General features: G+C 34.2%; 1 protein-coding gene across 5 annotated transcripts in view; it reads left to right on the top strand.

Moving 5' to 3' along the window:
* TFPI (tissue factor pathway inhibitor) overlaps window positions 1-14,879 on the top strand; it is an 89,455-nt gene that overhangs the window by 66,297 nt on the left and 8,279 nt on the right. The window contains exons 7-8 of one of the 5 annotated variants that reach the window (XM_073881451.1): window positions 1,638-1,671; window positions 2,466-5,063. The exons of the other annotated variants lie outside the window; for them this stretch is intronic. Coding sequence (XP_073737552.1) covers window positions 1,638-1,671; window positions 2,466-2,535 — 104 coding nt within the window. The 3' untranslated portion in view covers window positions 2,536-5,063. Of the gene's footprint in view, window positions 1-1,637; window positions 1,672-2,465; window positions 5,064-14,879 lie in introns of those variants that run through there. 5 annotated transcript variants of the gene reach the window in all.

Below are 14,879 nucleotides of genomic sequence, written 5' to 3' on the forward strand. Positions count from 1 at the left end.
ATATTTTGGTAACAATAGAAGTGGAATGTATATTAGAACCTTGCTTTAAATATATATATATAGCTCTTGTTCTCTTATAATAGGTGTGTTGAAATACTGAGATTCAAAGTGTTTGTCTTTCAATCCCATAAGCGTGATAATTTTCCTCTATTTTAAAGTATGCTTTGAAGGAGGCTTCTGATTATATATATGAAAACTTTCCTATGATATTTAACTCTATGCCAAATTTATCTTATAAAATAATGCTCAGAATTATCAGCATCAATGTCTGATGGTAAATTATTATAATGGCAGCATTGAGTCAAAGGCAGTAAAGTGCTCTTTAACTGAGCATGGCATTGGGCAAGGTCTCAGGTGTTTAGTCACAGGACAGATTAGGAATTTGTTGAATAACCATCACCAAAGGTTATGTCACTCTGAAGAGAACTGTCTTTTGGATTTCTGCAAAATTCTTTTCTGGGCTATACCTTGTCAATGTATTTATCAAATTTAACAAACATATAGGAAATATGCAGAGCTAGAAAATAGTAAAATGCACAAAAAATGCAGAGCTGGAAAATAGTAAAAATATTGGAAAACATAACCGGAAATTACAAATATCTGGGCAGTTAAAAACTGAGAGAGCTGAAAGTTAACAGGATAAATATAAGGTCCAACCTAAATTTTAAAAATCACATGTGCTCATTCACGAATTGGAGATCTTGCTTCAAAGCAGTCCAAGTGAAAGTTTCAAATGTAAAGTTGACATGAGTTGAAGGAGTTCTGTAGCTATTAAAATTGTAGCCCTGGGGTAAAAAGAGACAGTGCGCAGAGCAGGGGTTCTCCACAGCAGCTGTGTGTCAGAATCCAGTGGGAATCAGAATCAGAAAGTCTTTGAGCATCTCTCTTTACACAAACAAATAAGCAAGCAAGCAAACAGCAGACAGAAGTTCTGCCCAGATGGATTTAAAGCTGCACATGTTGACTATTCCCTATCTGGAATGAAGTTCAGTGCCACACTGACCCGATCATGTCTGCGGGCTTTGCTTCAGCTCTGAATGCCATACCTTAGAAGCCACAAAGAGAACTGGAAACATGTTTACAGAAGGCCTGGAAAGTGTAAGGAAATGTGAGACCCAAAGAGGGAACATTATATATGCTCTCAGTACTTGTAGCACTATCATGTGAAAGAAAAATTAAATTCTGTACATCCCTCACCTCCCTCCTCCCCACACCCCTACCCTTCCTTATTTCCCTTAACCCCATCAAAGAATCAGGATTAATTCATGAAATCTAAAGTATAAGTTTCTTTCTGTAAAGTGTTTATTTTTTAATGTGAGGTCTTAAAAAATCAGTGGGTACCATAGGAATGAGAGTCCCTAAATTGCAGGTATTCGAGCAGTGTTCTATTAGCACTTGAGATGTCATGAATGGCATGCAGAATTTCAGAGGGAGTTTGAAAACAGTATATTGAAATGCCTTCAGGTCCTTAGACTGGATTCTATAATTAGAGCAATGAATTCAGTGCCAGATGAATTTGAGTCTAGTTTTTAAACACTACTTTGTTTGTAATAATGATAATAAATAGCTTTGTAGTTCTGATTTATTATCTGTGAAATTAAGTAATTTCATTGCATTGTTTCTTTGTGTCCTTTCAGCCCTGTGTCTTTCAGTGACATTTTGTTTTATCCAGTTAAGTATCACATGTTGAAAAACATGCTAAATCTTATTGTGTGAAAGATGTGAAAGTTTAGAATGACAAACTTAATGAGTTTAAAGAGACATGTGATACAATATATCTACTAATAAATGCATGAAATCAGTTTTCAATATGTTTCAATATTTTTTGTTTGGATTGCTTCACTAATTCAGATAGAGATCTATATTCATTTTTTATTATAATGAATGGAGTAAGAAGGAAGTTTTGCCTTAAAGTTTTATCAAGTATAAAAATCATGATTTTTGGCATGCACACTGCCAAAATAGAAAGGAGGAGACAAAATATGTGTGAGAAAGTAAATGAGTTTTAAATACTGTCTGATAAATGTCCTACATTTTTATGTAGTTGCACAATGAAAAGTATAAAAAACAAACTAATAGTTATAACAGTAAATTATTAACTAAGGAAACAGTAAAAATTCACAACATGAATCTAAAAGAAAACAAGATTAAGAGGATTTTTATTGAAAACAATAGACATTTAATTCTTTCATAGTAAGTGCATTTAAAATTAGGGAAAACCTCCTTTCTTTGTCTAGAGAATTATTTTTTTATTGTATATATTTGCCTCAAAACCTAAATTTCTCTAGCCAATTTGACCCCTTTTCTTCTTTTTCTAGGAGTATTCATTTCTCACTCTTTTGTTTTGTAACATTCCTAAGTTAAAGCATGAAATAATGTTGCAATAGCTACTATAGGAAGTTTGATACGAAGAGTGGCTAACATGGAAAGGGGGACAATGAAGCTGTGCCTTCACTCTTTTTAAGATCTACTCGATTCCTCGTCCACCCCATCCAAGATGCAGAAGGTGGAAATGCAGCCATCCCTCTTCACTAAGACCTAGATGAGCCCTACTCGACCTCATCCAAGTAGCATAATGTCAGAAGGCAATTGTGCCCCTACTTTTCCTATACCCAGACTATCCCTTTTCTACTCCACCAAAGGCTTTTGCTGAGGTCTATGAAGACACTGTTGATATTCCAGCTCAAAAATAATTACATCTGTCAGTGCTTGCAATTATATTAATATATTTTACTATAATTTAAGAAAATATGGTTCTATGTTTATGTAAAACCTTGTGATTCAAGGTTTTAGCAAATGTATAAGCTTCTCTGCATTAGTTTCTTTTGAAAAGATAAAAATCGTTTTAATTTTGATTCAGTGCATAGGAATAATAACATGCCCCACAATAAAAATAGGATAGCATTCATTTAAAATTCTTTCCGTTAAATAACAATCCTTAGAGTATTTGAATATTCCAAAAATATAGCTAGATTATGCTATTGTTACGAAGGAGAATATTTGTAAATATAATTTTAATGTTTCTCTTCACGATAATAGGAAAGAAACCTTTTAGAAGTTTTGTTCACTGTTTATTCTTAACTACCATGATATTGCATATAAGCTTGAGAATTTTTTTCCAGTGAGCCCTCTTGACTGAAGATATTTGAATGCTTACCAAGTGCTATCTAGGTTTAATTTTCTGTTTATTTCCAGATTTCCTTATTAGTAGGCTATATAGGTATCTCAAAGATTGAGGCTTGCCCTTCCTTAAAGAGATTTTTATAAAATCTTTTGTAAGCACATCCATATGTACAAGTGAGAGCAGAGTATTTGAGTTTGGATTGGCTGAATTAATGAGTATATCCATGTAGGTAAAGTAAATGTTTGTTCTCACTACATGTGTGAGAGAAATCATTCTAAAACAATCCCTCTAAACATGTGTAGTTCTGTACACAATCTTCAGAATGAAAAACTACCACAATTAGTCTTTCTTGACTTTTCCCTTGTGACTAGCACTACAGTATAGTAGATAAAAGACTCTGAGCCTGAAGAGTTGGGCTCAAATCCCAGTACTTCCACTTATTAGCTGCGCAGCCTTGAGTTACTTCTTAACCTCTCTGAACCTTATTTTCCCACTGTAAAATGAGGATGGTAATAATATAGTACTCACCTTATAGGTTTTGTTGTGAGGTAAAATCAGTCAATATACATGGCTCACTTAGCATGGTGCCTGATACCTATTCCATGCTATAGAAATATTACTCATTATCATTACCTGTGGGATTCAGAGCAATACCCCTAACTTCCCAGGCCTTAGTTTCTAACCTGCAAAACAACTCTTTGTAAGTTCTTCTTCGCAGAAGTTGATATTTCAGACACTCATACGATCTCTACTTATTCAGCTAAGTGCTTCAGTACACATACAGTCACAAAACTATAATTAACCTTTAAAAGAGAAATGACAATAGACCTAAACACAGGTCTGTGGAAACTTACACAGTTCAAATGTGTTTAGTAGAAACAAGTTGAGAATATTGTCATGTAGAACTATCATGGGGCTCTGAAGCCAAAAGAACTTTATGTAACTTTCCTTTGTCTTTTCAAAAGTTCCAGCTTTCCAAACTTCCAGAGTTCTGCCACCATTTTCCAGCTATTTCAGCTTGAGCACTTGGTACTCTCCTCTGATCATCCCCTCCTTCTAGTCAGTCCTTCTATTGCTTTTTCTAATGAAATATTCATTCCTGTCCTCTCTCCATTTTCTGTCTACCTGTCTTGTTCAGACTAGCAATCCTGTGTGTTTCGAGTATCTCCACCATCTTATGTCATCGAAACAGCGACACGAATGAAAATGAAAGGGGGATGCCAAAAAAAAAAATCTATCTTAAATACACACACACACACACACACACACACACACACACACACACACACACACAGAAAACTGGGTCTGTCATTTTAGTGGATAGATTTTAAAAGTATTTCAATTTTTAAAAAATCACATACATTTTGGGACATGATCTACCAAAAAAATGAGCTTGGACTAATACTGGCTTAGGCAAACCAGGTGTCATAGACGTCGGATAGATATCAAGGAGATCAGACATAATATATATATTAATATATGGTTATATATCAGACACGTTAAAGAAAACATTTGCTATATGTATGTATATAGACACATGCATATATATGTATGTATATGTGCTTACGTGTGTATATGGAGAGACAGAAAAAGACAGAATAAGAGAGTCATATATGACAATTATTAGATATAACATTTTTGACATTGCTGTCCTAATTTCATATATCCATTTATTAGGCTCAGAGTATCTGTAATCAATCAAGTTTACATATTTGTCTTGCTTTACAGAAAAATAAATTAAAAACTTAACAGATACATTCTTACTGTGTTAATTTAGCCTCATCCACTTGTCTTAGATTTGTCTGCATTATCTGTTGGCCCTCTAACTAGTCCAGATTTTTGTCTCACTAAATACAAGATTTTTCTGTCCCTTCCAAATAGACATTGTCATTAGGTAGAACTTATTTACTCTGTTATTAATAAACATAAATTATCCATTCTCATGGCTCCCGATGTTTTGTTTGGTTTCTCCTTCCTAAAATTCACTGGCCCTCCTCTTGTAAGCTGCCTTTTTACCCCCACAAGGAAGTCTTCTTCCTCTTCCTTTCTCCTGGCTTCCTATTTTGATTCCCTTAATGCTTATATTAGTTGATTTTGTTTTAGCTCTGCCTCACTGACTAGATTACAAGTTTTTTGAGGAAAGAGACCAATGTTTTATGTTTTGCAGATCTTCCCTTCTTTGTATTCAGATCAGTGTTATGCATAGGCCAGGTGGCTCACATTTTTTATTTATTAATTCTGTGATCCACAGTTATAAAGAACAAATGATAGTTGGAAGAATGTTGATCATACTTACCAAGTCCTTCTGACCACCTTCTGCATTCATGCATCCTTGTCCATTTTAGGATAAAGTAGCATTTTATGCACGTTAATATTTCTGCTTTATATCGTATATGTGATGCCTCTGATAGCATACAATTAATAAAGTTTTAATATTTATGTGCACATAGTTAATATAGTCCTCTCAATGGAGCTCATTGGTAAAAGTCTATCAAAGAAAAATTAATGTTCTCAAGTGTTCATACTGATTCTGGGCTTTTTTTTAAGGAATTATTTATTTATCTGTAATTGTTTATCTAAATGCAATTTAGTTAACATATAGTATATTTTTAATTTCAGGGGTTAATTTTATGATTCATCAGTTTCATATGATTCTGGGCTTTCTGAATGGACCTGACCCATTGATTAAAAAACTGATTTGGAGTGCCCAGGGTGCTCAGACAGTTAAGCATCCAACTCCTGATTTCGGCTCAGATCATGAACTCAGGGTTGTGAGATTGAGCCCTGCATCAGGCTCTGCACTCAGCGGGGAGTCTGCTTGAGATTCTCTCTCCCTTTCCATTTGCCCCTCCCCTCATGCTTGCTCGTTCTCTCTCTCAAATAAATCTTTTTTAAAAAAGTGATTTCTTTCCTTGGTTCTCATAGCGCCTTTACTTCTCTATGTCAACTCTTAACAGCTGCCTTGGGACTACATCAGCTACATGATATTTTGGAAAAACAAAATTTTCTGATAGACTTCAAAAGCCTACTGGCAACTCAGTCTCGGTCTCTGACAGAGAAAAGGAACACCTATATATTTGACGTAGTCCTTATTGCTTCCTGGAAGCCACTAAGTCAAGGGAAAATGATTGAGTATCATTCTGCAAACCATTTGGGTACTTGAGGCTCTCTCTCTCTCCTGACTGTATTCAATGTATAACCTACTGGTCGGATTCCATATACATGTTAAAAAAATGGAGAGAAAAGAAAAACATAAACATAAAACATAAACACGCACATATATACATATATATATCTTATAACAAATTTTTGGTTATCATTGGCCTTTTGCAAGGGATGTTACATAAACTGCCTGAAAGTCAGACACCATCACTGATACAATTAATTTATAGATTTGCAAGAAAACATTGTCACCTATTTGGCCTCTTGTTGAAGATTTGCTTACACATTTTGACCACGGAAAGTTTCTGCAAAGAAAATATCCCCCATAATCTAAAGAGTTCCACAGTTAATCACTAGCACTGTCAACAATTCTGAAAAACCCCACTTCATCAAAAATCCACTTAAATAGTCCTAGCAGAGCATCCTATTTTTCATAATGTGTTCTCAGACCCAGAAGCATAGGTATTCCCTCCTAATTTAAATATGCCTGCATGGTGAATCTGGTGCCTCATACACTGATTTTCTGACAAGCTGGCTTTCTAAAAATAGGTAACTTGTGGAGAGGATCCCTAAGGCCTTCCACTTCCTGACACCAGAGCTGGTGAGAAACAAAAATGTAGCACTTCCCCTCTGCCAAAACTGCTGCCAGCCAGATACGGTCACCTCCAGTGACCACTGACTACTTTTGCTAATCCTTTTCTTCCTGGACCATCTCTGCTTTTAACAAGGATACATTTTTTTGCCCCAATCATGAGATTCCTCCAGAGAAGTGTTTCTGAAATTTTAATATACAGATACTTTTAAAAGAAAAAACCCACAGACTTCTAATTTGTAAATCAAATTATTTTGTATGACACTAATTGTATATGAACAAGTAAAATACTGTATCTCATTATATATCTGATCATTATACAACTATCAATCAAAACTTATTCACAAATGAATACAAGCTACAAACAAATGCATTAACAATACTAATTTGATGGCACTTTTTAATTGAAGTACAGTTAACTTACAATATTCTGTTAGTTTCAGGGGTCCAATTATAGTGATTTGACATTTATATGTATTATAGAATGATCACCATAAATCTAGTTACCATCTGTCACCATACAAAGTCATTACAATATTGGTTATACTCCCTATGTTGTACTTTACACCTTCATGACTTATTTATAAATGGAACTTTATACCTCTTGATCATCTTTACATATTTTGAGTATTCCTCCATCCCCTTGCCCTCTTGCAACCACAATTTTGTTCTCTGTATTTATAAGGTTTCTTGTTTTGTTTTTTAGATTCCAATATAAGTGAAATCACATGGAATTTGTCTTTTTCTGACTTATTTCATTTGGTATAATACCCTGTAGATTCAACCATGGTCTCACAAATGGCAAGATCTCATTCTTTTTTATGGCTGAACTGTATTCCATTGGGTGTATGTGTGTGTGTGTGTGTATGTGTACACAACACATCTTTATCTATTCATCTATTGATGGACATTTGGGCTGCTCCCATATCTTGGCTATTATAAATAACACTGCAGTGAACATAGGGGTGCATATATCTTTTCAAATTAGTGTGTTTGCTTTCTTTGGATACTCAGTAGTGGAATTATTGGATCATATGGTATTTCTATTTTTAATTTTTTGAGGAACATCCATATTGTTTTCCAAAGTGGCTGCCTCAATATACACTCCCATCGACAGCACACAAAGGTTCCTTTTCCTCCACATTCTTACCAACACCTGTTATTTCTTGTCTTTTTGATACTAGGTATCCTGACAGGTATAAGGTGATAGCTCATTGTGGTTTTGATTTGCATTTCCTTGAGGATTAATAATGTTAAGCCTCTTTTCATATATTTGTTAGCCATCTGTAGGTCTTCTTTGGAAAATTGTCTATTCGGCTCATTTCGGTCATCGGCTCATTTTTTAATTGAATTGTTATTTTGGTATTGAATTGTACAAGTTCTTTATATATTTTGGATATTAACCACTTTTCAGATACATCATTTGCAAATAGCATCTCCCATTCAGTAGGTTGCCTTTCAGTTTTGTTGACTGTTTCCTTCTCTGTGCAGAAGCTTTTTAGTTTGATGTAGTCCCACTTGTTTATTTTTGCTTTTTGCTGCTTTTGCCTGAGGAGACAAACTCCTACAATATTGGTAAGACCAATGTCCAAGAGTTTACAGCCTATGTTTTCTTTTAGGAGTTTATGGTTTCAGGTCTTACATTTAGGTCTTTAATCCATTTTGAGTTTATTTTTATATATGGTAAAGAAAGTGGTGCACTTTTATTCTTTTGCATGTAGCTGACCAGTTTTCCCAAACCATTTATTGAAAAGACTGTCTTTTCCCCATTGTATATTCTTTCCTACTTTGTCATAGATAAATTGACCTATAAGTTTGGGTTTATTTCTGGGCTTTTTTATTCCATTGATCTGTGTGTCTGATTTTAGATGGCACATCCCTATTTTTATATGAATTTGGTATTTACTGCTATAAAGCAGGTTAGGAATGAGGGATAGGTTAGAAAAGCCTGTGCTACTCTATGTTGTAATTCTCTACCTTACTTCTATTTGAATAATGACCAATCTTTGCAAGAATAGGTTTGAAAAGCATTATTATAAAATGTATTAGGAAAATCCCACCTCTATCTTTTCTAGGGACATGGTAGAATGTGGTTTCTAGTCTTCTGTCACATCTTATTGCTATTAAATGGATAGCTGACTGGCCAATGCAAATATGATCGCAGAATATACAAACACCTGGAACTTTGGTCTATTATTTCTAGAATCAGTCCAGGTTGAATATACAAACACAATAATTCTTCAAATATTTGGGCTCTTTGAATACTGTTTGGCTCAGCACTCTTACTCCCAAGACTTGTTTCCAGTTTCTTCATTTGATGGCCTATTTGGATTAGATATCTTTTTCCTGTTCAAACTTGATGAACTCCAACTTCATGCATGTAACTTAGGGTAAGAAATATAGAAGACATTCTGAACCTGAGCTTCAAAGAAGAGAGAATTTGGACACTGGATATAAAAGGAAAGTTGTGACAGCTTTCTCTTTATCTGATAATTATTAAATTATCTTTTCTGTTATTTTTATTTTCTAGTAGTTTTCAGAGGATGCATCATAATGGTGAAGAGCACTGGCTTATGGGAGGAAAGATGTGGGTTTAAATTCCAGTCCTGCTACCTGCCAACTCTTTTTGTGGCCTTGAAAGAATGACATAACTCTTGGCCTCATGTTCCTCATTTGGTATATGTGGAAAGTAATAGCTCATAAAATTTTTGATGATTATGATGACATATATAAAATTCTTATCCCTATGTTTAGCATACAATAAGGGCTGAAAAGTATTAATATTTGAAGGCTTTAATGATTACCCAGTGTCAATGGAAACTTATAGCAGGAAAAAATAATCAGGGGTATTATTTGTATACTTTTTATTGGTGATCATTTTTAAATATAACTAAAGCCTGTAACCTTGACCTGAAGTATCTTCATTCGATGCACTTAATACTATGATTATTTGAAATAAAATAAAACCCTTCTAAAATTCAAACATAATTATAAAACATCAATACATATTTTGTGTATTTGGATTGTATTCTCTACTCAGAGGATTTATAAACCTGTGTTTCTAATTTTATCTTATGACCTGAGGCACAAATCCATTATACTTCTTAATGCCAGTTCAGTTCAACAAATACAGAGTAGCTTCTATATGATGGGAATTGTCACAGGGACTGGGAGTCTGTGAATAATAAATAAGAAAGATGGTGTTGTTCTTTACAGCATGGCTGTGACATGGGGTGAGGGATAGACACAAGGAGGACTTCGTTGCCTACACTATATGCTAAGACAGCTGCTCAAGTGTTGTGGGGGGGACAGAGTCATGATATTGTACTTCCACTGAAGGGTGTCAAAATTAAAATTGTCTTTTTCTAAACCTGTGTTCTTTTATCGAACATCTTGGATTTATTTGTTTAGATGCTGGCTAACACATGGGCATAGTTCACAATTCTATCTTTATTCAGGGATTTTTCTAAGTAAAGCTACAATGAAAGAAAGCCATGATAAAATTTTAAATTATAAAACTTATATTTCATACTATAATTCTATTTCATAATATATTAAAAATATTCCATCTTCTAAGTCAATCAGTCTAAAAATACCAGAATTGTCTTCTCTCTACCTCTCTCCCTGCTCACAGTCAATGTGGTACTTAATTTTATTCATTTCCACTATACCTGCTTCAGCTAGGGTCATCTTATATTCTCCTTTATTGCAAGTCTTCTGCAGGATTCAGCCTACACATGCCTGGCTGAGCTTTCTTCATGTATCACGAAAGAGCAGAACTGTCTTTTTCATTTTTCAATACTTTCGGTTGTTCATTAATGTCTATATCATAAAATCTAGGTATATTAGTAATCAGAAACCTTCTTAATTTTGTCTAAATCTACTCTCCCAACCCTGCATCCCACTATACTCTCCATGTACTCTGTTTTTCAGGTAGCTTGGAGTTTGCAAAGTGCCCCACACTAGGAATATTCTGACTTTTGTGCTTTCCTTCACCCATTTCCCCCTCTATCTCTTCCACTTGTTAAAATTTCATTCTTCCTTAAAAGCTGATCAAGGGACTAAATAAGTTAATTTTCACCTTTTACTAAAATCTTACAGGGTTTTCAATTTCGCAGATGGCTTAAGGAAAAAGTTTTCTAATTATGAGACAATTATCTTAGGATAAATTATACTGATAACAGCTTCCTAGTTTATAGTTTTACCATGGATTGCTTGCTTTATGGCTTTATTTAGAAAAATCCCTGAATAAAGATAACTTTGTGAACTCTGCCCATGGAGCAGACGGTATCCAGGCAAAGAAATCCAACCCAATAGATATCTATATCTAGATATCTTCTCTTCTTTTTTAATCTGTGGAGGCTTCCCTGTTGCGGCAAAGGGTCTTACAGTCTATTCCCCCATGACCTTCCAGTTTCAAATGTTCTAGAAACCTGCTTTTTACATTTCAACCTCAGCTAAGTTACTGTACACATAGACAAAAGAAAAAAGTTCCACAGTACTCATTTTCCCATTCCCAGTTTTTTCCTTTAATATGGAATGTCAGTTTCTGCCCATTTCACACCAACTCTCCCATGTTAGTGAATGGAGATACTGCTTTTCCTATAGTATAGATTTACTATCTGTAAATAGTATACTTACAGGTGATAGGTTTACTCTCCATTTCTAACCACAAACAAATTCCAATCTCCAGCCTTTTCCTTATGACCCCAGGACTCTGGGATGAATTAAAAAATATTTTGATTATATAATCCTATTTCTAACGTTATATATTTTATTTTATAATTTGAATATTATAATAGCAGATAAATTGAAAAAAATAGAAAAGAAAGACAATTGGCCATACTTGCATTCCACAGAGACAATCACTGTCAACATTCTAGCATATTTCCTTTTCATATTTCTTTGCTATCTTTGTTCTCTAACACATCATGAAGTAAATAAAATACAGACCTGAAAGTAGCTAGTAGAGAATCCCTAACAGTATAGAAGAAGGTCAGCATAAAAGTATCTGTTTTGGGGAGTTGCAACCTTGAGAACTGCTAAGCTCCCTACCTAATAAAAACATCTCTATAGTAATCATCTACTTTTGTGGGTATGAGGAGAGAAGAAAAGTGAATACAAATAAATTCATTGCAGTAAGGTGCACATTTTATTAAGTAATTGGTTAGGTACTTTTAAACATCATTGTGAAGTATAAATTTATATAAGCTTTTGGTGGAAGATTCAGCAGCATCCACCAAATTATAAATTGAGTATAGCTTTTACACAATTCTAATTTTAGAAAGGTCTTTAGAAATATCTGAACTAGTGTACAAGGATGCTCGTGAGCCATTAATCTGGAATTGAAAAAAATAATCTACATCCACATGCATAATGGGTTGACTAAATGTACTGTAGTCAATTGAAGAAATGAACACTGTACATATTAAAAATGAAATATATATGAACAAACATGGAAACATTCACAAAATGTTATCAAGTATAAAAAGAAACAGTAGTATGCTAATATATGTTTGCCTAGGCAAACAATTTGGAGGAAAATATACAACAAAGCATTGATAATGATTAAGGGTCAGGGGTCAAATTTTTGAGAACTTTTGTTTTATATTTGTTATACTTTTGTATTAATTCAGTGTCTTACAATAAGTTATAATTAGAAAGTTAAAATATTTATATTTTTCTTTACTAGAAAATTATGGGAAAAAAGAATGTGTTATTCAAAGGAAAGATTTATTATTCAATCCCTAAAACAATCTCAGAAGACAAAAAATTTCTCAGCAAGTGATGGGGTAATTCATAAATCCTAAATTGTTTGGTAAAATAAAAGCCTAAATATTATATAAAATGGGAACAGAAAGACACCATGGTAAGGATTCAAAGGGACTATAAAATTTAAAGTTTACAGTATAAGTTTCAGAGAAAATTTATATAAACCACTTTAAATATAAAACTGATTTTGGAGTGCCACCTTACAGTTTAGCAGTCATACTAGATCATGGCAGTTCCTGGCAGAATATAAGTGGATCCTGAATTCTGAAACCTATCATAGACCCTCTAAATGGAAGCTATCCAACTTGTTATTAATGGTGAGATCAAGACAGAATAGCTTTGGTTATTAAATTCCCTTTGAAAAGTAAATAGAAGTCAGGTTAGTGTCTTTATTCTACCTTAAATACCTGTGAATAATTAAATCTGGACAAAAAAAAATTCATTGTGTAACTACTTCAAAACCTTTATATTTTCTTTCATTGTAGATATCATTGTCTGGATTTTGAATAGGTGAGTGCCTATGTTTATCTAGAATACATATGTTCACTGAAAACAGTCAAGCTTATCTCCTCATGAGGTGCAAGAACTTCAATTTCCTCACCGTTAGAGAGAGAACTGGATGATAACCAAGGGTTCAAAAAAATGTTAGAGCTAAAATGTCCTTGAGAAACCATCTGCTTAATTATTTTAATCATATTGTTGTTGTCTATGTTAAAGCAATCTAATGACAGTCTTTTTTTTTTTAGAGAGGGAGAGAGAGAAGGGAATGGGGAGGGGGAGAGGGAGAGGGAGAAAGAAAATCCCAAGCAGCCTCCATGCCCAGTGTAGAGCTCAACATGGGGCTCGATCTCACAACCCCAAGATCATGACCTGAGTGGAAATCCAGAGTTGAATAACCAACTGAGCCACCCAGGTGCCCTGATCCAATGATAGTCTTAACTACTTAGAGTTCAAATGATTTTAGGAGAAATGAATTAGTTTACATACAAGTATAATTAATCTTCCGAAGAATAATGGCCTTATAAAAACTCCACAACTGATAATTACTGTATTAAAAACTTTTACAAGTTAACTGTAATACAACGTTCTTAGTAATTAATTTCAAATTTTAACTCACTATCAAAATACTTGTATTTTTAATGTTAGGAACCACAATAATTATCTGGGTCAAAAGTGAGTTGTATTTGATAATCTATGCAGGTAGTGATTAAAATCAGGGCAAACAAAGTGAAATGGATGAACAGCTATGAAACTCTCTAACGGCATCTGTGCTGTCAACTATCTTGCCTTCAAACTAATCCCCCTGCCTTCTTCTTGCACTGTCCCATACATATATTGTACTTTTTCCCTTAGCTGTTGAGTAGATTTGGTGAGTGGCAGACATTGTTGGAAGACTCAGTGACCAAAGGAAGACAGAAGCTAGGGTACCTCTCCCCATCAAACCTGTAGTATATCCTCCATGGTTTCAGAGCCTCCTCCATTGTTATCTTCCGTCTAGGTATTGTAGCCCCAGATGTACCAGTCTCGCTTGTTTGCATTTTGAAATAGCCTTGATTTTGTTATGGGGCCAGGTTTACTACAGTTTAAGGGAAAAGAAGGATGAATTTATTTCATGTCATCAGAAAATTCTCTCTGTCCTGGAATAAGGAAATTTAGGTAGAATGTTGCTATTAAGACATAATAAACATTTGTAAAGAAGTGTACAACTTACAGGTACATCTATATATATTATCTTCAACTTACTGTGGGCTAATAAATTTTGTATACAAAATGCAAAAGTGAAATTGAGGTATAAGTCATATCATCATACTCCTATATCAGCTATGAAGCATCTGTGGGTGCTTGCTGAGAATTAAAAAAAAAGAGCAATTTTCTCTGTTTCTCAAATTAGGCTAATTGCTTGAGGAGTATTTCTTTTGTTTCTGAATACAGGTGATGACTTTGGAAGCTCATGGAGACAGAAGTGGTAGCAACCGATAACCATCTCATATTCTAGGTTCTGGGTTAATGAGAATCCAGAGCATAGACATTGGAAAAGTTTGCACAATAGTAGGGCTCAATTACAGTATATCTCTACTATACTGTTAGAAAATTCCTCTTACATAAACCATTATTGGAGACAGGAGACTTCAACAGTTTCTAGAAAGTTAAGCATACATTCTCACCAAATAACACTTTAATTTTGATTTCTGATGGCACTAATCATGCACTATAACCCCCAAATAGGAT

Source organism: Callorhinus ursinus, unplaced genomic scaffold, assembly GCF_003265705.2.
Source record: "Callorhinus ursinus isolate GAN/ISIS: 27379988/994484 unplaced genomic scaffold, GSC_fseal_2.0 scaffold2, whole genome shotgun sequence".
Lineage (NCBI taxonomy): Eukaryota > Metazoa > Chordata > Mammalia > Carnivora > Otariidae > Callorhinus > Callorhinus ursinus.